The 22,325-nt window shown below is 42.1% G+C and overlaps 2 protein-coding genes across 5 annotated transcripts in view; one reads left to right on the top strand and one right to left on the bottom strand.

The window, feature by feature from the left end:
- Window positions 1–2,927: 2,927 nt before the first annotated feature.
- On the bottom strand, window positions 2,928–5,383 carry yipf5 (Yip1 domain family, member 5). 4 transcript variants are annotated; one of them, XM_088399515.1, is made up of 7 exons: window positions 5,283–5,383; window positions 4,736–4,819; window positions 4,482–4,654; window positions 4,270–4,415; window positions 3,844–4,025; window positions 3,591–3,771; window positions 2,928–3,521 (listed from the first exon to the last, which is right to left on the bottom strand). In XM_088399515.1, the coding sequence occupies exons 2-6, from the start codon at window positions 4,810–4,812 to the stop codon at window positions 3,609–3,611; spliced, it is 741 nt and encodes a 246-aa protein (XP_088255641.1). In that variant the 5' UTR covers window positions 4,813–4,819; window positions 5,283–5,383; the 3' UTR covers window positions 2,928–3,521; window positions 3,591–3,608. The 4 variants fall into 4 exon arrangements, with proteins under 4 accessions (XP_088255641.1, XP_088255642.1, XP_088255643.1 ...); XM_088399516.1 differs by having other exon boundaries at window positions 2,928–3,433; XM_088399517.1 differs by having other exon boundaries at window positions 5,287–5,368.
- A 4,801-nt stretch (window positions 5,384–10,184) lies between these two features.
- The window catches only part of kctd16b (potassium channel tetramerization domain containing 16b), a 32,308-nt gene continuing 20,167 nt past the window's right edge, over window positions 10,185–22,325 (top strand). Inside the window, exon 1 of the mRNA XM_088399179.1 lies at window positions 10,185–11,458. Coding sequence (XP_088255305.1) covers window positions 10,636–11,458 — 823 coding nt within the window. The 5' untranslated portion in view covers window positions 10,185–10,635. The remainder of the gene's footprint in view (window positions 11,459–22,325) is intronic.

Genomic DNA, 22,325 nt, shown 5'->3' with positions numbered 1-22,325 from the left:
ATTTGTCAGCCTTCGGCTCGGAAAGTTGGGCGCATCCTGTTTGACAAATGGAGGAGGAATTATCATTGTTTCTGTGGAGTTTTAAATTCTTTAGAAAGGCTCTAAATCAAATGTTGGATTCTATCTCCTATTTGATGATTAATATTAATTATTAGGGATTTTGATGAATCCGGGCCAAGCTCTGGTGTTGCATTGTAAACAGGCAGGTCTCATATGTCTCATTAGTCATCAAGGAATGTGCGTGAGTTGCTCGAATGCGACGAGGCGGGTGCATGGCGGAGTGTCGGCAAAGCACACACCCGAATGGAAAAACTGAATTTTGGGATGGACTCTGATAGTGACGTGTCAAGTGCGGCTTTTAGAAGGTCTTTGTGCTAGTTTTAAAAGCCGCATTCTTTTGATGCCAGCCTGCGGATTCTATTTACTGACCACAAAAAACCTTTTCAAAGTCAATTTGTTGTGCTCTGACGAAACTTGTGTTTGACATTTTCCGCAAGTATGTTCTGTCTCTTCCTGAGAAGCATCGACAATGACATGAAAGCAGTATCAGAAAGAAAAGATGACTGTACAAAGTAATAATTGTGAAACTAGATTGACACAAATGCACGCACACAGAATGTTTGAGCGCTCGCTCGCTCCCTCGCTCGACCTTTGTACAGACATGTTTCCTCACTATGAAGTCTTGATCTGTCATTTTCCTTTATCAGCAATGACATTGGGCAGTCATCCAAAATCAAGGGCTTCATTAACAGCTAATTGATGCACTAATGAGGACTTTGTTTATCTTGGAAGACCAATTAGATGTGTCAATTTGCACTCATTAAAGCAGTGTTGGTTTAAATGTCCCATTAGGATGCAGCCAGCAACAATGTTCCATTGCCTACTCCAAGCTGGACATGGTTATGATGAACCATGCCAAAGTCAATATTTTATTTTGTTTCCACACAAAAAATTGATCAGTTGGCTTTTTATCATCGATTAAACGCTGGATCTTTAGTAAAACATTTTATAGTGACATTTTATTATGTCCACATAGGACTGTCTACACAGGGAGGCTATATCTACCATGTCTAGAAAATGCCATAAGGACAAAGGGAGATAAAGACCACCATTATAGGTATAGAAGACACTTTAGAAACTATTGATCCGGTCTCAAGCACCGACGGGGTGCTGAAAAGACCTGTTGATTGTCCTTCGCCCTGTTTGTTCATTGAGTCCTGGATCAAATGTTAGAAAAGTCCGCCGTGTAGTGTAGTGTGGTGATGGTGACAATTAGCCTAATGAAGTGCAGAGCCAAATCACACTCAGTGCTGTGCTACCGCCGCTGTGAATATTCATGTGCTGTTGGCTTTGTGGCTGTATTAAAAAAGGCGGCGCTGCCTTGTGCTGAATATCAATCGTCACATTTGCACTTGTCGGCTCGTCTGCTGCCTCCACCACGATAACGCGCTAATCTGCGAGGCTGTTGTGGAGGGGGGGTCGGACAAAGGACATCTGTTACCTTCCAACCTCATACAGCTGCTGCGGCCCGATGGCGCGGTATGTGACGTCGCTGAGTCTGTGCGGCCCGTGGGAGTGTCTGGGCGTGAGCTGTGGCAGAGAGCAGCGCAAGAGGTTTTTTGTTAACAGTTCTTCCTCCCAGCAATTAAAAAAAGACTGAATATGCAGCTCTTTTTCAATATTTGAGGGTATTATAGTAATCAAGTATACTCACAAATACAAGAGAATTATTTAAACTTCTGACATGGTAGAGAAACACTTTATTAGCGTAGCCCAATTCATAAAAGTAGTCAAAAAGGGTCAAATTTGTCAAAGTACCATACAACTACAACTAATATTAATAATGTAGGCCATATTTGGCAAATTATTTCTATTTTATCATCAGTTTTTGTCCTCAGGTGCTCTTGAAAATTCTTTAAATTACCTATCAGGTTGGAACTTTGTTTGATATAATTTTGTGCTTCAAAATTACAGATGAGGCAAGAGGGAACCAATGCAATGTATTCTTCAACAAAGTAACAATTATAATCAGCTCATGACTTCAGCATGAGACACATTTTCAACGCTCGAAATCCAATTTAAAGCACATAAAGAGAAACTGTGCATCTTAATCGGCAACAGTAAAGATATTGTTTTGTTCGAAAAGAATCCCCTGGCCCCACAACCCTTTTGAAAAATGTCTACTTACTTAAAAGCGTGTCAGTACTCCACATAACAGAGTTATGGTAGTTCTTCTGCAGGACTCACAAGCCTGGCTGGAGACTGCTAGATGTTGGTGGGATTTTCATCTTGCAGAGAAATGACATTGTTTTCAAATACACTTGCAGGGAATCATTATGACGCTTAAGGGGCCACTAGTGTTCAAACTACACATTACATTATTTGCATTCAGGGAGCCTGGCGCTATTTGATGCATGGTCAATACCTTATTATGTAACATTGCTTAGATACGGGGACTGAGGCACTTGTCATAGATAAGGCTGCCCCTGGCGACATGCATTACTATGTCAATGGGAAAGGGGTGGGGAGCAGACGCACCCAGGCAAAAGGAGGTTTTTGTCATACAATACCTCCCCCTTGTGGTGTGTCGAGTGTACTGATACTTCTTCTGCATCTTTGGAGTCATCCAAGTCAAGCTAGTCAAGTTGCGATGCATTCACTGTCCTAACAATGAAATTACCTGCATGAATGAAAGTAGTCACGGGGGTTTAATTGAGTGGCTATTTTCCTATGTGATTTGGAATTACTGTGAGAGATTCAGAGGTCAAATGTTAAAGTGGATTTTAGGCTCATCCCTAATTTGTAAACTGTATTTACAAATTGCATTGAGGCTACATCAATCATTCAGTGTTAAATATTGACATAACATGCAAGAGTCCACCAGTGAGAACTATTTCCCAGTTACCACACACACCAAACCAGCCATATCACTTTTATCTTTTATTGACATGATACCACTACCGTTGTGACATGATTGACACACGGCACGTTGAAGCATACAAAACTGTGCGTTCTAAAATAAACAGCGAGGAACCAAATGATGCAGATAGATCTTTGAGTGGGCATATCCGTGGATACCAATTGAGTTAACTATTTTTGCCTCTTGGGTGTTTGTGGATTTTAGAAAGGCATCCCAAAAAAGAAAGAATCCCAAGAGAATCTCTTCCACCTTGTGAGAAGTAGCAGAAGAAGATGGTGATGCCCTGCTTGTAAGTGAAGTGTCCATGGATGTGCATGACATCAACAACAAGATGTGGACATGTGGCGCCCTCTGCTGGCTTTAATCTTAGCCTACAATTCAGCTGATTTCAGTCTGGTTTAAATCGAGGCACGTCCCAATGGATTCTCACCCTTCTGCAGTGTGTTCTCATGGCTTCATCTCAACGAGCAGGAGGAGTAGAGAGGGAGCGGGGGGGGGGTTCTGTACTCCAGCCTGCAGATCATCCCATTGGAATGTGGTGACAGTTAATGGGTGGAAAATGGAAAAAAGAAAAAAAAAAACTTGGCTCCATTGTAAACTCCTGTGACCGTAATTGGTGCAATTAGTTAATAATGACAATCACAGACAGCAGAGAGCTGTTGTTTCAAACCTGGATGAAATGTGCTTTTTAGAAGACGGAGATGAGTGCAAAGACGCCGTAGAGCAGCGCGCATGGGTACGCGACCAGCAGCTGCTGCCCATCCATGGCCAACGCAGAGATGAAGATCTTTGACGCAGACAGACTGCACCAACCGATGATGGCTGCTGTGAGGATGATTCCAAATAGGCCCCTGAAGAGCGAGACCAAAGTCAGACAAGGTAGAAAATCTCTCTGATTTAAACATATACACAAGTACGCTCACTGTAATGAGAAGACGACTCCGAAGCTGGAGAGAACAATCATGGGAAGGAGGCAGTATCCCAGGACGCTGGCCACGCAGCCGAATGACACGCCCGTCATGCTCATGAGGTTGAGCAGGCAGTACATGCCCAGGCAGCCAATTGCACTGATGCCGTACACATAGCCAAACTGGATCTTACCGGCCTGCGAATGGAAGGAAACAATTCAAAATACATCTTAAAAAGACACGAGGATCAGCATTTAATGTAAACTTAGCATGAAGGAAACAAAAAGCAAAAAAGAAATAAATAAAAAAAACAGGTGGGATATCCATTTTCATTGGGACACAAATTATTAGCCTGAAATGAAGGATGAAGTACTGTTAAGTTAAACTGAAGCTTCAATCGAAATATATTTGCATTTAAGAACAGTTCATTTTCAAATTTACCAAGAGAAGTGTTGCACCAAATGCCAAGCAGAAGACCATGGGGCCAGCCAGGTCTGTCTCGTTCATAATACTGCCGTCGGCTACCTTCAGAGGGTGGAGGACTGTCAGAGTCTTTTGCCAGATGTGGTCAAAGTTGATACCTAACTCTACAAGAGAAACAACAAACAAATCAGGTAAGACTGCTCCCACAGAGCTTCCAAGTTTGTAGCTACCTTCCAGTAGTGGGGGCTCATCATCAAAACCACTGCTGTACATGGATTGTGATGAGGATGGAGTGTAGGTTTGCGTGGGCTGGAAGATTTGTCCCGTGTATGGCTGTTGGGCCTGCATCATTCCTGGGGCGGGGTAGCCCATTTGCTGGGAGTAGTCATATTGACTATATTGCCTATGAAACAAACAATAAGAACACTTAAAAAAACTAACTTTGGCATACTTATTGTATTAATTTTCATTATTGTGGCCATACCCAGCAGCTTGGTTCTGGTCATCTACACTATAGCTGGACTGGTAGAAGTCCGTGTTGAAGTTGTCAAACCCAGACATCTCTCAACTGTCAAAAGAAAACATTTTCAGCACAAATAGTCATTCATATTGCAGCTTTTCAAATAAATACGTGTTAAATGATATTTTAAGCAAGGTTTCACATCATTTGGGACCATAGAAAAAAGCATCATCAAGCGTACAACAGCTGTGTTTACATAAATATGACTCTTATTGACAGTACGTGCACACAGCTATTAGCCACGAAAGCTAACTGTAAAGCTAGCATTTTGCTACTATTATGATGTATACAGTACTGCAGTCAATTGTTGCCCGTTGCAACCAAAACAATAAAACTGACAAGTTGGCGTTGCAATACTTCATAATGCTAACTTAGCTAGCAGTTGCTTGCGCGCTATAACAGATGGACGAGCATGCTCTTTCGGTTTATAACAATGACGGCGACTTAGAATTGCAATTTAATCGATTCGTGCAAATATGAGTACTTGTAGGGAGCAGCAATAAACGCCTACCCACGGAGTTTGACAATACGCCGGAGGAAGTGCCAGCTCAATAGCCGCTCCTACGTGTCAGGAGGAAAGGGACATCTTCCGGGATAGGACGTCACAAACCGGAACTAGTATTATAGAGTTTTGAAGTTACTATAGCGACACTTAGAGGTAGCATTTAGTATTACACTTTTTAATTTAGATATGTGAATGTCAAGGATAGGTATTTCCAGACGTCCCATATGATCATCTGGGAAAAGGAACATAAAAATTGTTTCACTGAATGATTTACAAAAGAAAAATAAAATCAAAATCACCTTTGATCAGATGCACTTTAAACGGTGGCTCCCATTTAACATGAGTTGAAATGTTATTGATTAATTCAAAGAGTTAAGTGATGTTAATGGGTATACAATTGAGTCAAATATTATATTAATATTTCAATCTGCAAATATTGGCAACGATGGCAATAGTGCCATATGCAAAATTATGAGCACTTCATTTTTTCCTCAGTGCCATATGCAAAATTATGAGCCCTTCATTTTTTTCCTCAGTGCCATATGCAAAATTACGAGCCCTTCATTTTTTTTCTCAGACTTTTAATCATCCCTCCACTTGAGAAGCATGCCTTACATCTTCTTAATACACTTAATGAAAACAAAATTGAAAAGAACTGCAGAGGGTAATAGAATTTAGGGCAGCGCGATGAGCCCATAATTGCATTCTTTTGTGGCGTCACTGCTGTAATCCCACTGCCACTGCCTGACTGCATGAATGGATTTAAATATTGAATTTCTTTTATTGCAGCAAGTCCTCATTTCCAACCATACACTGTATGTCTCTTCAATTAAGATTTCTTTCTCCGCCCACTCCGGATCAAGTAGGTACGAATGAAACTGTTTAATGTTAAATGCAGATAATGTTTTGCTGTTTGTGTATAAACTACAAGGACGTTTATGAGAGAAAGCGCCGAGATGTGGGAGCCAGCAGGCAGGCATGTCTGCTCATATTTCTTGAGAACATTTACACTCGACTAATTACATTCTCTGTCACCCTTTCATTGCGCTGCTACACGGCTCATAAATTAGGAGGCATCATCTGGTACCGGCTGGGTTCCGCTCACTGGGCAACCAAGCTGAACCAGCACTAAAAATAATCAGCCACCCACCCACTCAAGATCTTAAAAAGCTTCTTGATACATGTCAGCATGCAAACACAATTCGACTACGAATGCAATAAAAATATGTGCAATGAAATAGACAAAGCTGTCAGAAGTTTGTTTGTCATTGTAATAGATGGCTAGCACATGCTTGAGGAAATCACTGATGTATCATAAAAACAAGGCCTACAAAGAAACATGAGCTCACTGTACACAAAACCTGCATTCATTTTGTCTCAGTGATTTAATGCTGCTCATTTGTTATCAAATTGAAAGGAAAGTCGATGACGGTATCTCGGGGATTGGCGTGGATAGCCTTTCTATAGTGTCGGATCAACATCTTTAAATTACAATCCTGCTGATCAATTAGAATTGATTTTTGCATCAGCAGCCATTTCATGAGGAACAGCTAATACGTAATATTTACTGCACCATAGTGATGCTTTGCAAAAGTCCTACAGTGGCCACTATATTAGGTACACACAATTAAATACTACTCAAGAGGCAAAATTCTTCATGATCAGCATCTTATCAAATTGGGGTTTCTTCTTGGGTTGTGTACTTAATATTGTTGCCGGGTGATATGTCGCGTTGACTCCTGATTGCCTCCATGGCTTGTTTATTCCCAGCTCATGGTGGCTTCCCTGGAATGAATCATGACAAGTCCGTTGAGAAAAGCTTTGACCTCGTTACCTTCCTTTCTCAAGGCAGCAGTGAATAGAAGTGGCGGTCGCATCTTTTTTTTTTTCACCCCACGCTCGAGTGTCTCGAGGCACGGAAATGTTGGATTATTTAACGTTATCGTCAAAAGCACAAAAGAATCCATCCTTGCCGGCAGAGCTTTTATTAAGTCACATGGAGCTGCATCATGTTTTGTTATTGTTGTTAGAATAAGAAATTTAAAAAAAGTCATTTATTGGACAAACAAAGACATTCAAACAACCTTGGAGTGTGCATGTAAAGCTCTTAGTGATAAGTAGCATTTGTATTTCCAATATTGTATTTCAAACACACATAAACTTTCAATGCAGACTAGTTAGCTTTCCACAGCGTTCCCGCGCGGCCTTTCCCCTCGGGTACGATGGAGATTGGCTGCTTAGCAACATCCCAACATCCCATCTGCACATCTTGCCGAATCAACATGGTCAACATCCCTTGAGGCTTCTTCCACTACTCTGGCAGACTGCTATTGCCAGATGTAACACGGACCGGGGGGGGAGTTATTAAATTCTTAATATTCCTATTAGATTAAATATTATATCCATATTAGATTATAGCCCATTGCGAGCACATTGGTGACCCCATGGCACTAAAATTGTCACAGAGAAAAGCCATTAGGTCTTTAAATGTGACTGGAAATCTTTTCCTCTTCTATACAACACAAGTACGCAAACGCGATGCAATTAAACTCATAAAATGAGCTTGAAATGCAACTCACACATCTCTGACATCATAATGTGCTTTTGCAAAAGCGGCGCGATTAAATCCACTGCCTATATACACCGACCATTTTATTGTGGCTTGTATACTATTTCACGTGGAGTCGTTTGATATGCACAAGACATAAAAGTAATGTCTCGTTTCCATTTTTCGATTCTTCATCAAATGAACACTTGAGACTTGTTCCTCCTCACTGTGAATCTGTTAAATTCTGCGCCATCGCCGTCACCTCCTCCATCCCGATCTTTCCACGACACCCACTACTTCATCCTGGCCAACTGAGGCCCACATGCTGCAAATGGAATCAGGCGCCAGCTACCGACCGACCGACCGACCGACTGAGTGACGAGAGCGCAAATGGACTCATTCCAGAGATGTGACAGGATACGAGAAAGAATAGCAGTCATTATCATCACTTTTCAACCATGTTAGAGTGGCATGAAAAAGAAAAAAGATTGAAGGAGCAATTGATTTTTGATGACTTTAGTAACACAGCGCTCGGCATGATAGAGTACTTTTGCACAACACCGAAAATATTGATAGCTTTTTGACAGTGTCAATCATTTATTGCGACTGTCTTGAGAGATGAAGCTGGAGGAAGTGTGGTCTTCATTTCAATCAAGGGCGACAAAGAGGAAAAAGGATGGATAGTTTTATCTGCACCGTTGCAAATAATGGCGCAGCTGCTTGATATGTCAGGCAAGTCGTCACCCATCCGTCCAAAAACGCGCAAAGTAGCTTTCTGCCGGGGGACTACAATAATAAATGATCTGATTTGCATCTTGCTCCCAAAAATGGCTGAATAATACATGCGGCGCTTCGTGGAGTAAATATTTCACTGTGTGTATTTGTCATGACAGTGATGTGAAATAATTGCTGTAGGATACATGTATGACATTTCCTTCAATTAGATTTCCATACATTTGTATGACAGATCAAATTAAATGTGACTTAAAACATGACCTGTGAAGTTCATAAAGGTGTGTTTTAAACAGCTTGACAGATTTCCATTATTCACAAAAATTGAAGGGTCAACTAGTTGGAGTTGTATAAGTTGCATCTGCAGTGACTATGACATTTTATTTATTTATTTATTTAAAGCCTTTTATGACCATTAAGAAAGATCATTGGTTTTGGTTTTTAACGTGGCCTAAAGTGCAAGGTTCTTTATAATCTCCTGAAACCAGTTTTGAAATCCAAACAAACTGGAGGCGGACCAGCATCTTGAAATACTACATTGTGTGACATCACTGAGCCACTTGCAAAGTTTTCGAAAAGCACTCGATGCAATGTCGTTCTACACCACTTCAACCATATTGCTAAATAATTTGCAGACATGCACTTTAAAGCAGATGCTGTTAAAAGGAGGGCAAGGCGAGCTGGCAGGAATGATGTCGACCTGAACAGGTTGGTGGTGTGCTCTTTAAATAGCACCGAGCGCAGCGTAGCGCTGAAGCTCCATGTATTTATGATGAAGCTACTGACGTGGCCTACTTCTGGGTGACTGCTCAGGTCCCGGGCAGCTAAAGCACCTCCTCATCTGCCTCCTCTTGTCTATTATTCATTTTTGCTCCATTTTATAGCTCATTCCCACAAAAGTCACATTTGGCTGATTGCATAAATAATAAAAAACTGTTTGTGCTTTGAAAAGTCTTTCTATTAAGCGACTGTTGTACAACATATTATTTTTTAAAAACTTTTGAAATATATTCTCGAGATAGTGAATTTAGATTTTGTTAGCTAAAAACCATGAAAACTTTTTCTTTTTAAAATAACCATGTCATATTTCTGTGGGTAGTAAATCACTTTCTTAATGAACTACAGAAACCCCCCCGCAATATTCTAAATATTTAAAGATGCCATACATGCTGTCCACTGGGCATTATTATTCATCTTTGGATCTGATTTTACTCTGCAGGAGTACCTAATGGCTTGACCTGCCATGTGCAATTGACTTCAACGATCATTTAATTGCGTGTACTGACAAACAGCTGCAATTAGAAATTAAGCTTAATGCACTTTAACAGCTTTGAGCACCACACAAGGGGGGGAACAAAATGGTTTCATTTACGCACAGAAGGAGGCGCTGCTGCTCACTTTACAAAAGCAGAAACTCCTCAGCGCTTCCCCCCCCCCCTCCCATGCATGACAATATTGTGCTGCTTTTTGGAGCCATTTTAAATCATTATTTGACTATTATGGGGAAAAGAAAACTATTTTTTTTTCACACTGTGTTATCCTACAGTGAGAGTGACACACACACACACACAAGACAGCAACCGGCTCCGTGCAAAGGGGGCGGTGGGAGTGGCGAGAGTGGAGCGGTGTCAGTACCATGGACAGCTCCCGATAGACGCACGCTGGTTTGCGCTCCTCTCCTAAACGGAACAGACACTACTATTTCCGTGCATTTTTTCCCCTAAAGAAGGCGGTACAGTGGTGTCATTTAGATATCGATTACTTTTACATCTTTTTTTTCCTCATCCAACGAGCATTTGGATTCCTTTTTGGACCTTAAGTTTTTGTGAGGAGTTTTCCTGTCCTACGCTGCTGGACCGGTGTCTTACTGTTTGGTGTGCATTTTCTGAATGCAACTGAATTTCTTTTATGTTCTGTTTGGGATGGCACCCAGAGTATTGTTTAATATGCTCTGTGCAAGATATATAAGTGTTTGATTTCAATGCCACTATGGATCGATAGGATTTCCATGGAAGTTCTGCCACTCATTATCTTCATATTATAATATATATAATATCGAGTAGCGTTTTTGGGGCCACAATGGCGCTGAGCGGAAACTGCAGGACTAACCCCAAAGAGCAGTCGTCGGTCCAGAACAGCCTCCCCGACGTCCTGGAGCTCAACGTGGGCGGCCAGGTGTACTACACGCGCTATTGCACGCTGGTGAGTAGCCCGAGTTCTCTCCTCGCCAAGTTGTTCTCCAAAAAGGACGCCTCTAACGACTTAGCCCGGGACCCGAAAGGTCGCTACTTCATCGACCGCGACGGCTTCCTCTTCCGCTACGTGTTGGACTACCTGCGGGACAAGCAGGTGGTCCTCCCGGACCACTTCCCGGAGAAAGGTCGGCTCCGGAAAGAAGCGGAGTACTTCCAGCTACCTGACTTGGTGAAGCTTCTCAGCCCGGAGGAGGTGAAGCAAAGCCCGGATGACTTGTTCCACAGTGATTACGAGGACGGCTCCCAGGGGAGCGAGCCGCACCACTGCCCGCCGCCCTCCCTCGTCCCCGCGGATAGAAAGAGCGGCTTTGTCACGGTGGGCTACCGGGGCTCGTGCACCGTGGCCCGCGACGCACAGAGCGATGCAAAATTCCGCCGGGTGCCCCGCATCCTCATCTGCGGCCGAGTGGCCCTGGCCAAAGAGGTCTTCGGTGAAACCCTGAACGAGAGCCGGGACCCGAACCGGACCCCGGATCGCTACACGTCCCGTTTCTATCTCAAGTTCAGGCACCTGGAGAGGGCCTTTGACATGCTGTCTGAGTGCGGCTTCCACATGGTGGCGTGCAACTCATCCGTCACGGCCTCGTTCGTCAGCCAGCATACGGAGGACAAGTTCTGGTCCAGCTACACAGAATACGTCTTCTATCGTAAGTCAGTGACATGAGACACCGATGGGTTCTGTGCATTACTTATTTGGGTTGGACCTGGTTCCAAGTTTGTCACTACGTTTTTTTCTGTATTGGTTATTTGTTGTTGAAAGAGGTTCTGTTGGACCTGACATACAAGTTTGGATTCATATATGGTGCTCTGAGGTTGGATCTGATTCTAAATATTTGCTAATTTCGTTGTCTGTTGGGTTAGGCGAGACCTGGCCTGATATAACCCAAAACAAGTTTAGTCTTTTTGCTTTGGACAAGGTTGAATACTTTTCAAATGTGCATTGCTTCTTTTAATGTGTCGGGCCGGGATGGGCTCCTTTGGGCTTTCTAGCAACTCTTCCTGGCTCCAGCTCTTCGATTGGCATCGTTTCACTTTTTGGCAGAGGACTAAGACAACTGACCGTGAAGAGAGTGCCGCAACCTTAACTGGCCCGTAAGACTTAATGGCGCGACACAATAATCCACATCCACTAACCTTCCTGAGGGATAATTCATGACGCGTTTTAAAACCGGCTATCATGAATAAGTCAGGGGAGTGATGCATTTGTATCAAGTACTTTGTATCCCGTCTGTTAGTCACTGAATGGGGATTTATTGATCTGGTGGTCAATGCTCGACATGAGTATTACATAAATGACATTCAAATGAGTGTAGATTAAACCCACATGATATAAAAATATGGATAATCAGCCCCAGACTGCAGTTTCACCGCTCGACACCAACTTTGGTATGTTCACAAGTCTGAAGGACACATTCCCAAAAGTAGAAAAAGCAAGCCAGACATTTGTGGAGCATTTGTTGGCAACAAGCATTGTGGCTCCAACTCCTGACAACAGCATGCTTAAAACACTTGGCAGTTTTCTGCAGCAGCTATGCAAATTTCCAATTCCTATTCCGTCCTCGTTCTGCAAGTCATGCACGACGAGGGGATGTTTCGTTCTACTTTTAGCAAAAGTAATGAAGAGGTGCTCCTTTCTCATATACATGGAGAAAGCAATCTTGCAGATCAAAACGGAAGGACATTATTTTGATGCCCGTTTCTCCAGATGGCTGGCAAGTCAAATCGGTACAGGCCGAGACACACACATGCTTATCAGAGCTAATTTATGTTCTGACATCAAAAAAGCTATATTTGAAATCTTTTCTTATTTTCTTATGAATTCTTTTAATATTGACACATGAAGTCAATGCACAATTTTTCTTTGCGGGCCACATCAAATGACGTGGTGGGCCGCATCTGACCCCCAGGCCTTGAGTTTGACACCTATGTGTCTTGTTCCCATGACTTCTAGTTTTCTTTCTAGCTCCCAAAATCCACCTCACCACTTCCCAAGTTGCATTTCAGTATGCAGCGAGATAGCGCTGGCTGCTTTTAAATGCTTCGCCGCTCTCTAGCAAGCAGCCTGGTTCGTATTCATGTTTTGCTCTGCGCGCTTGTACGACTTCATTTATCTTTTTTTTTTTCCACCTTCATTGCAACATCAGTCACATTTGAGATAGTTTGTCTTACGATTGCTTGCTGAACGGCATGATGGAAAATAGAGTCATCAAGTACGACACAATTCATTGTCTTCTTACCTCCTAAAATGTTTGCCCAAACTGTAATGTAGAAAAAGTAAAGACTAGAGAGGATGTGATTCTTTTTTTTTAAAAGCAAGAGCAAGAAACCTTTGCTGAAAAATGGTGAGCTTGAGTCAATAGAATTGATTGCAGCCATTTTACTCGGACAATTGATGACCCAATAAAAACAGGAACATCCCGTTTCTAAATAGACTCAATAGATTTGCTTAAATCAGAAATTTGCATTGTTTGGATCTGTTGAGAAATGCCGATGCTGTATAAAAGCTCCGACTTTTCAACACAAAGTATCTGTTCTGTTGTTTTGTAAGTATTTGAAGTCGTGTCAGGGGAGGCGAGACAGTCACAGATCCTTCATCATTTCCAGTTTGATACCTTCCAGCTTTATTCAGGACCTCCATTATCTTTGTCAATCCCTTTTGTTAGTTACCTCCTTCCTCTCTTCCAATGTGTGTGACTGCTCAAAATGCCGTTCAACCCCTAGAGGGCAGACAGGCGTATTCATCAATGTGCTGCACGGCCGGCCGGTCTGACTTCTAATTTATCATCTCGGCTGACAGTCGTGCTCACCGCGGGGCCCCGACTGTGCTGAACCAGTGGATACCGACAACAAAACATAGCTTCAGCAGCCCGAAACAATTTTTTTGTTGATATGTGAGATATGCCGGTTTTAGTCCAACTACTTTTCAACAATGCAATGGAAATATGTTGGCTCAACGAAATATCTTTGCCGTCAATGAGTTGATGGCGCAATTAATTGTTCATTTCAGCCTCGGTCGATCAATTCCCCATCTTTTCATGTGGTTAAGCGCCAAAATTCAGATTTGTGTGATCCGTCGCTGGCCCGAGTGGCTGACGACATTAGCCACGGCGGTCCCACGCTGCAGGCCTGTAGCAAGTGATTAGCCGAGGAGCCGACAGGCCGTGACAGCTCTGAGGAGAGTCTTGATAGGTACAGCTGCTACCCTGGCCTCATCTCAGCGGGGGAGTTGAACGCTCCGCACCGCAACTCTGCATTATTCAGGCGATGAGGCAGAGCAGGGAGGGGGGGGGATACATCGCTCTTCTCGCTAATGCTACTGATGCACTGGTTACAGGTTCTGCGCTGCTGCTATAACAAGAGCAACCAATTATCCTCGCAGCAAACTCCAATACTTGTGTCATTAATCCAAGTTTTACTGCTGCAGAATAACACTGGGATACTTTATAGGGCAAGGAACTATATTTGGTGACCTTTGCGGGGGTGCAAAACAGATCTTTGGAAGCTGGAGAACAGTTTCTTTTGTTCAACGCAACAAGCTGTCTCATGTTAGCATTCCTGTTTTTTCCAATTATCTTAAATTACATACTGTGTATTCTTCTCATTGATTTTCATTATTGATTTCCGCATGCAAGGTCAGGGTTACGTGAGGAAATTCAGCCCTGGCCTACGATGATGGAAGAAAAAAAATGCTACAAAAGGAGAGAAGATTGTTTTTGTCTCGGCTCCTCTTGACCTTCTCTCCTGGAAGCTTAGTGTAGCTAGGTAGTCTTATTATCCCCCCACCCTGGAGGATAGGTGCAGCAACAGAGCTCTGGAGGGAGGAAGAGTCAATAACAAGCTTCCCCCCCTTAAGCCCTGGGTGACGTGCTCCTGCGTGCACCGTCCATCAACCCGTTTTCTCCTAATCTTTTGACTCTTGACTCTCCGGGGTGGTCGGGAGGCTTTCCCTGTCAGGGTCCAAAGTGAGGCTGTTACGAGCGGGTGGAGCGCTGAGCTAATAATTGCGGCTTGTGGAGAATGCTGCTAGATGCTCCATGCTGAGGTTATGGTGCAAACATTCTCAAATCCAATTTTTTTTTTCTCATCTGGCAGTCATATTTCTCTCAATGGTCCTTCCAGGGCCATATAAAATTTCTGATAATTAAACAACTGTTTTAATGATATATAATGAGCATATATGGGTTCAATTTTGTTCTTCTAAGGTTTTATTTGTTGTCTGAATTGCACGGCGGTTTGGCTCAAGTGCTCTCATGGGCCAGGTAGACCCATGTGGTACCAGAACATAACCATCAAAATCTCTACTCGGGTTTTCTGCTAAGTATCAAGGCATCCTATAGAATGGGCTCCCATGGGTGTTTTTAGGGTGGCTCCAAACTTTTAATCAGCCAAACTTTTGCCTGATGAAACAGCTGGTCAGTCTTCAGTCCATTAGTACTGCAACTTGAAGATGATCCACCCCCCCTTCCCTCACGGTTTGATCACGTCTCAAATCACTCCCATTTCCTCATTAGATTCCCGCATTGTCACTCACGCAGCAGTATCCCACAGCTTGAACGGGCATATGGCCGTGTGTTCATTCCGCAGCGGCTTCGCGGTGCATGAGCATATCAGCGGCGTTTCATTTGTCGGCGTCTTTATGTCCCTTAACAAACCGAGGGGCACTAATGTGGCAACTCCAGAGGAAATTAACTCCAAGGGAAATTATCTCCAAAGGAAATGGCTGGAACCAGTCATCTCGATGGCGCATGGAAATATATAATGACTTTTTTCTTATTAGAAGCACCAGCAATGGCTTTTAATGTATTTGTTTTTCATCATGGACATCCTTTATTGGATACTTATCAACGTGCTTTCAGAAAGTCAAACTTTCAATCGCAGATAACCATAAAGGAACAGAAGTTTTTTAATACTTTTCTGAATTTTTGGAAGGTCATGATGAGTCTAGACCCAGTAGAATAGATGATTATGTGGCTTTGAAATTTCTTTGTGGAAAGTTTTTGCATCAAGGTATTTTTGTGGTTGACCCTGATTAAGTTTTAAGAACTGTCCTGAACTGTAAAGAGGAAAAAGCTAACCACTACTTTATATTTCTAAATATTATTTTTCAATCTCTAAATATTCAAAGTGTTTCAGTGCTGGTTGTAAAACAGACACAATGATGGAACGGCATCATTTTACTCTGCCTGTAAAAGCTGCCATTATGGCGGTTTTATTTCTTCTCTACATTAACGTCACTCACACAAAAAGTAAATTCGCATAAGGCTAACTCATCCATTCTGCTGATGAAAAAGAAACAAGCAAATAGCTCCAATAGCCCAGAGCTCCAACTGAAACCTGAAAATCAGTCCATCTTTATTTGCTTAACTGTGAATCTGACTTGAGCAGCCTTTTCACGATCGAAGTGGATTTAAAGGGATGAATGAATCAGAGCGAGTTTGCTGTCCACCTCGTTGGATCGTCTCCCAGCAGTACGCTGTGGACTGGTTGCCAACAAATCAGATGACACATTTAGATAAACAAGCAAGCGCACTCAAATTCACATCTCTTTATTGTCTTCTATTGCAGCCTTAGCAATTTTCAAATTGCATTCTACTACATTGCAAATTCAATTTGATTTATTGGGATTAGTTTTGGAATATGGTTAAGATATTTCAGTCTCTTATATATATATATTTATTTCAAGTACAGAGCCAAAGGCCGCAGATTTTTATGGAGCAAGATATGACTACACAGCATAAAAACGAGAATCTCTCGAAGACTTTTGAATGGAGATGGCATTCTCGTGTCACGTTTGATTATATCTATTTGAAGAGTTATGCAGCTGGGCGACTGTCTTCTTTCAACTCCAGACGATGATTTGTTGCCCCCACGACATCTCTCCGCTATTGTCCCGTCTCGGCGGCTGTTTGTTATTCGCCGCGTAATGAATTATTGAGTGGCGCTCGCCGAGGACCGTGCGGACGGCAAAGCTGACTGGCAGAGGCTGTTGCTGCTTGTTTGCAAAGGTAATGGCTTGCTTACATGCATACCTGCTTGCTGTATAAAACAAGTGGAGGATGATTGAAGCCTTACTTGCAACCCCACCTAAGGGAGTTGTGCGGTCTAATTGGGAGCCAACGACGTCATCGCACCTATTCGACACGTTCAGATAAGACCAGACATTTGCTTATTGCCTCAGAGACACAACAAGGTTAACCCTGGCTATATTTGCATGCATGTGCTTGCTTGTTGTGTGCCGGGCGGTAAATGGAGCACGGCGATTATCAGCATCCATCAAGCGAGGAAGCCATTTAGCCAATTAAAATGCATCCAGGCTGGCATTCGGACGCAGCAGTCCCTGTTAATTACCGAGGTTTTCTCTTTGGCGCATTATGCTGAGATCACTGTAATAATGCAGTTGTCTCATTATATCATGACCTTGAAGAGCATTGGCCATTCATTTCTATTAGTGTGGACTGTATGCGAGGAAGGACACAAGCCTCGTCCATGCCACACTTAATATAATAATAATTATAATAATAATAACAACAATTGTCTGTCACTTTTCTCTCTTCTGCACTTCCATTCTCCCACGCCACACAAAACGTTACGCCAATATATATTGTAAGATTAGAACGCTCAGCTCTGATTGAACCTGTCAGAAATTTATCGATTTACTGATGTTTTTATTGTTGCCGTAGCGCAAAGGTCAGATCCTGCGCTCCGGGTCATTTTATGTTGTTCATGAAAGCTTGCTAGTGGTTTTTAAAACTAACATGAACAATGGACTAACAAACCTGGTGGGAGTTGACAAGAAAGTATTGCCAATTTATTATTTCTTAATTTTTCTGACTCCTTTTTTGCAATTATATTTCCAAAAAGTGACAAGCTTCATTCCATCAGCGCATTCTGAATTCAAATGAAACACACAAATTATTTTAACCAAATTATCTTTTTTTCAATTAACAATAATAAAAAGAACAATTAATATTGCCATGGATTCAAACGTTCACGTCATAATATAATGAGGAAGCTCACTTTCTGCTCCATATGAATACCATTGAAATGTGGAGAACTGTCATTAATGGCAATCTAATGACGTTAATGTCTCTTCAGCACACACGAGCCATATTCATTAAGTATGCGCCACACTTCACGTAACACATTAAAATGGCACGCTGTGATCTCGGAGAGAGTTAACATTTAAAAGATGAGCTAGGAAGAAGTGGAGCAACAAAGGATGAGCGCACACACACATTGAGAGAGGGAGAATTTTGGCTCTGTGACACAATGCATTTTGGATAACAACCTACGAGTGGGAGTTTTCTCCGAAAATGTTATTTCTTGCTTTGCTTTGTAGGTCTCTCCATCCTGTTCCATATTTTTCAAACCCCCCAATCGTCTTTCATGTTTCTTACGGAGCCTTTTGAAGCTTGGAGGTGTTCTTCTGAGAGCTCCCATAAAGAATGAATGGATCACTGGTTGCAGCGCCGATTCTGAACATCTCATTTGTCGGGGTGTAGAGGAGCTTCTGTCCGACAGATATAGTTGTGGATTTATGACCACTTTATGATGAGACCAATCAGTTGTAAATCAAAGCGTCGCAGTCACTCCCATCTCCACACACGTGAAGTGGAATACATCATAAACATTCCGACATCCTTCAAATGCTTTCATGGGGAGGAATATCATAAATCATTGCGGCACAATATGGTATGAATTTTGTATCATTGATTTCAAGTGTTAGGAAACATCAAACATGACTGGACTTGGAAAAGGTGCACCATCTAAGGCCAAGGCCAACACACACGAAATATATATAATATTTAAATGCATTTCTTTTTGGGTATCAAAGTATGCATGAATGCATAAAATAAATAAATTTAAAATGTATTTAAAAGCAAATTTTATAATTTTATAATGGTTAAATACTTTCCATTTCAGTCAGCATTACCTTTTTTTTTTCCCTATTATCATGAGTGCACATAAGTGGTGCACATGCGGACTGCAAATATAAATATTGTACACTAAGAATAGTAGTAGTGTAGCAGTCTAGAAAGATTTGCTGAGTTTCTCTGGCTCATCCGGGATACTTTGAATACTTGTGGACCAACCTTGGGTCAAATTTCATGTGGAGGAAATCATAGGAGGAAGTCAAACTGTTCCACACAAAGGTCGGCAATGATTTCCGGTGTTGCTTTCTATCCTCCTGCTTGACAGATACCCTTCGTCTCGTATGAACTCTCCTCCACGGTGCTCTCCACTTCCTTTGTCTCCCTTTCAAAAACAGCGAGAGTGGACCGTGCTATTTCCACCGCTCCAGGCCTCTGTCTATTTCTGTCTATCCTTTCTCTATCTGCCCATTTGCCTTTTTTCCCCCCACCTGCGGCAAGCGCTGCGCTGAGCTTCTACCTTCTCTTATTATTTTCTTTCAATGTTCTGCCTTTTTTTGCAACCTCTCCTTTCCTGGTGACTGACTGAGTACAATGTCTTTTTCTTACTAGTGCACATTATTTGCTGTATTTCATTTTCCACAGGTCTCGGATGTTCCGCTTCTCTATTAAACATACATAAGATAAATATGCAGCCAAACCCAGTGAGCCATCCATCCGTCCGTCCATCCATCCATCCCTCCATCCATCACACTGCTTATCTTCATCGTACCCAGCTGCGATAAAGGAACATACAATTAAATCAAGGTTTATCTGTTTTTGCAATGTGCTGATCTTTTCCATCTTTATCTCCATCTGATGGCGTCTCTTGTTCTTCATTTTCTGCAAGCAGCCGTGTTGGCTCCTGAAGGCAAATTACTCAGCAAAATCATCAAATCCTTTCTGAGTAACTATTGTTCTGGAAGACACCAATCAGACCGCATTTTCAAGTCCATAATAATGAGCCCCTTCAACGTGACCTCTGAACTTGCCACGGTCGTTTCGCCTTTGACATGAAGGAAGCTGTGCATGCTGGAAGAATTGTCTCCCTCACACACATACATAATTCCCATTGGGTAAAATGCGGCAGAAGCAAATTATACATTCGGACACCCTTCTTCACTCCCGAGGCCTCAGAACCTTCCCGGGGCGGTTCATGGAACATTTTCCAAGATGGAATTTGTAATCCCTTCTGGATGCACCTGGGCGGACCCTGGGGTTTTAAATTAGTTGAATGTGCCCAGAATATCTTAAGGGCGAACATCCAACTGGCATCACATGATCCATCCCTCAAATTACAATGTGTGATGGAGCTTTCCTCCACCCAGCAGTGACTTCTTTAGTCCTCAAAACATCACCGACCTTGACTCTTCATTTGCCTGTTAAATAGGAAGTTTGCTTTTTTTTTTTTTTTTCCTCCCTAGCAGCAAACTAGCTGATAAAAGTGCTGGCTCAGCAAAAAGCAAAGATGCAGCGCACGGGCCATAAAGTGGACAATCACCTCGACCTGACTGAGCTCTACTCCGAGGTCCATTAAGCACCGAGAGTGTACAAGCTCGCTGGATGCTTTTCACCTTTCACAGTGCCGTTTTTTTTTTTTTATTTTTTTTTTTCAGGGCCAAATGGGCTTCAGGTGTTTATCATCCTGTCATTGTAATATTTCCACAAGTTCTACCTACTATTGTGTACGTGTAGTTTGAAAGCTTGTACAAGAAATTTATTTATATATTATTATTATTATTATAGATAATTGTAAATACAAGACTTTAGTTCTTGCGATATTCATTAGAATTTTAAGAACATGTGGCGCATCCTTAAAATAAAAATATGAGTCAACTGCCCAATTGTCGATATTAATAGTATAGACTGTAACTTTATTATTAACTTTGTCACACAACAATAAATGACTTACCAATTGATTTTTTTTTTTTTTTTATCTTGTGGCATCATAGGACATGACAGAGAGAGCACAACGAACTGGAAAAGACAAGACCAGCTTTGATAGCCGCAGGAGCCGACTGCTCCCAGATGGAATTCTTCATTGAATTCAATTCGTGTGTGTGCGTCGGCAAAGCACCGTATATAAGCGCGCCGTATAAAAGACCTACGGTGATGTATGGGCTTCATCTCAAACCCCCGAATTCAAATGCAGCCAGAGATAAGCACAAGTGTCACATGGCTGTTGGAGAGACTTATGTTTTTTAATTATATCTTGTTGTTCTTGGTTGAGGCGAATTCCCTCTAAGGAGCAGTGAGGCTGTTATCCCGTCATTTATCCGGGAAATTAATTCTAATGTGGCTCATGTTTGGAGTCCTCCAGTCACCTCGGGGGACTTTTCCAGCACTGTCGTGTCAACCCAGCCGCTTCATCAGCGTAATTATAGGCTGTTGTTTGCTCAAGGGCACGTCGAGTGCCTACGCGGCCCCAGCGCTCACCTTCAGGCTGCACCGGCAGCTCACACGCCATGCATGCAAACACGGCGGAAAAATAGCAACCATTCCAAATCCCATCAGGAACTTTCACAAGTTATTCTTTTGTTTTCCGCCAGTGTGCTATAGTTGCACAATTTGACTTCATTATCCCCAACCTTAACCCAATGGAATGGATGGCAGCATTTGCAAATGTACTAAGTGAAATGGCTAGGTCTTTACTACTTTATTTATGTGATGCTTAAAAAGTACCTCATCAAAAAGAGAAAACATTTATGGTCACATACTCGGTTTTATGACCTCCTGCACTCATCTAATCATAACTTGCATCGTGCAAATGGAGCTACTGTCGTGGGCAGGACATCATGAACAGACTTAATCAAAGCTCTATAATATTACCCAGAGGTCAGAGGTTATGTAAATACACCCTTGAACCAATCTGGAAGACCCCTGTCCAACCTTGATGACTTGTTTTCATTTTACAGATTAAAATTCTATAAGTGGATGAACACAAGGCTATCGTCAAATCACTGTTTATTATTCATTTCCATTTTGGTGGGCTGAAAAACTAATTAAATCAATTTGAAGTTGGACTCAATTATTTTTTGGGAATTGGTTTGCAGGCACTGAAGAGTTGCCAAGCTGACTGGTGTTTTAGAAGTGCCCGAAGCCTCACAGGGGATTGACAGGGGTGCACATTATGCGTTCTTCGTTGACAGGCCTTCTTGATGTTGTCAGGATGTGCACTAAATCAACCGGGACAGGACCTTGGCATCTAGCAAATGTGTCCCCAACAGACTTAAGGTGACTTGGTGTTATTCCCCTTAAAGGACAAGCACATTTAGCCCCAAACTCAGGTGTAATGCACTTTGACATGACCGGGTTGGCATTAAACTCACGAGTTACCACCACTGGGTTTTGTGTGACAGTTATGACAGTTTACAAGCTTCCACAACCACTTGCACGTCTCAGCTTTACTGGACCTGAAATATTAAAAGCGACTCTTTTCAGATAGCTTTGCTCATAGTTTTTCTTTTTTTTGTTTTTGTGTTTTTGTTTTAAAAACAGTTTTACTACACTTCCATCCAAACACATTCAAAAATAAATAAAATAAATAGTAAAATAAATAAATAAATAAATAAATAAATAAATAAATATATATATATAAATAATT

This window comes from Syngnathus floridae, chromosome 15 (genome assembly GCF_059516105.1).
Source record: "Syngnathus floridae isolate MCC-2025c chromosome 15, RoL_Sflo_1.0, whole genome shotgun sequence".
In the NCBI taxonomy this organism is placed as follows: Eukaryota; Metazoa; Chordata; class Actinopteri; order Syngnathiformes; family Syngnathidae; genus Syngnathus; species Syngnathus floridae.
The sequence above is the reverse complement of the archived record's forward strand: the minus strand, read 5'-3'. Positions and strand labels throughout refer to the sequence as shown.

Excerpts from the sequence above, each read along its gene's own strand:
- yipf5 (XM_088399515.1), bottom strand. The coding sequence starts at position 4,812 with ATGTCTGGGTTTGACAACTTCAACACGGACTTCTACCAGTCCAGCTAT. Across the intron at positions 4,655-4,735 it reads GACCAGAACCAAGCTGCTGG|GCAATATAGTCAATATGACT; the intron begins GTATGGCCACAA and ends TTTGTTTCATAG. Across the intron at positions 4,416-4,481 it reads TGAGCCCCCACTACTGGAAG|AGTTAGGTATCAACTTTGAC; the intron begins GTAGCTACAAAC and ends TTTCTCTTGTAG.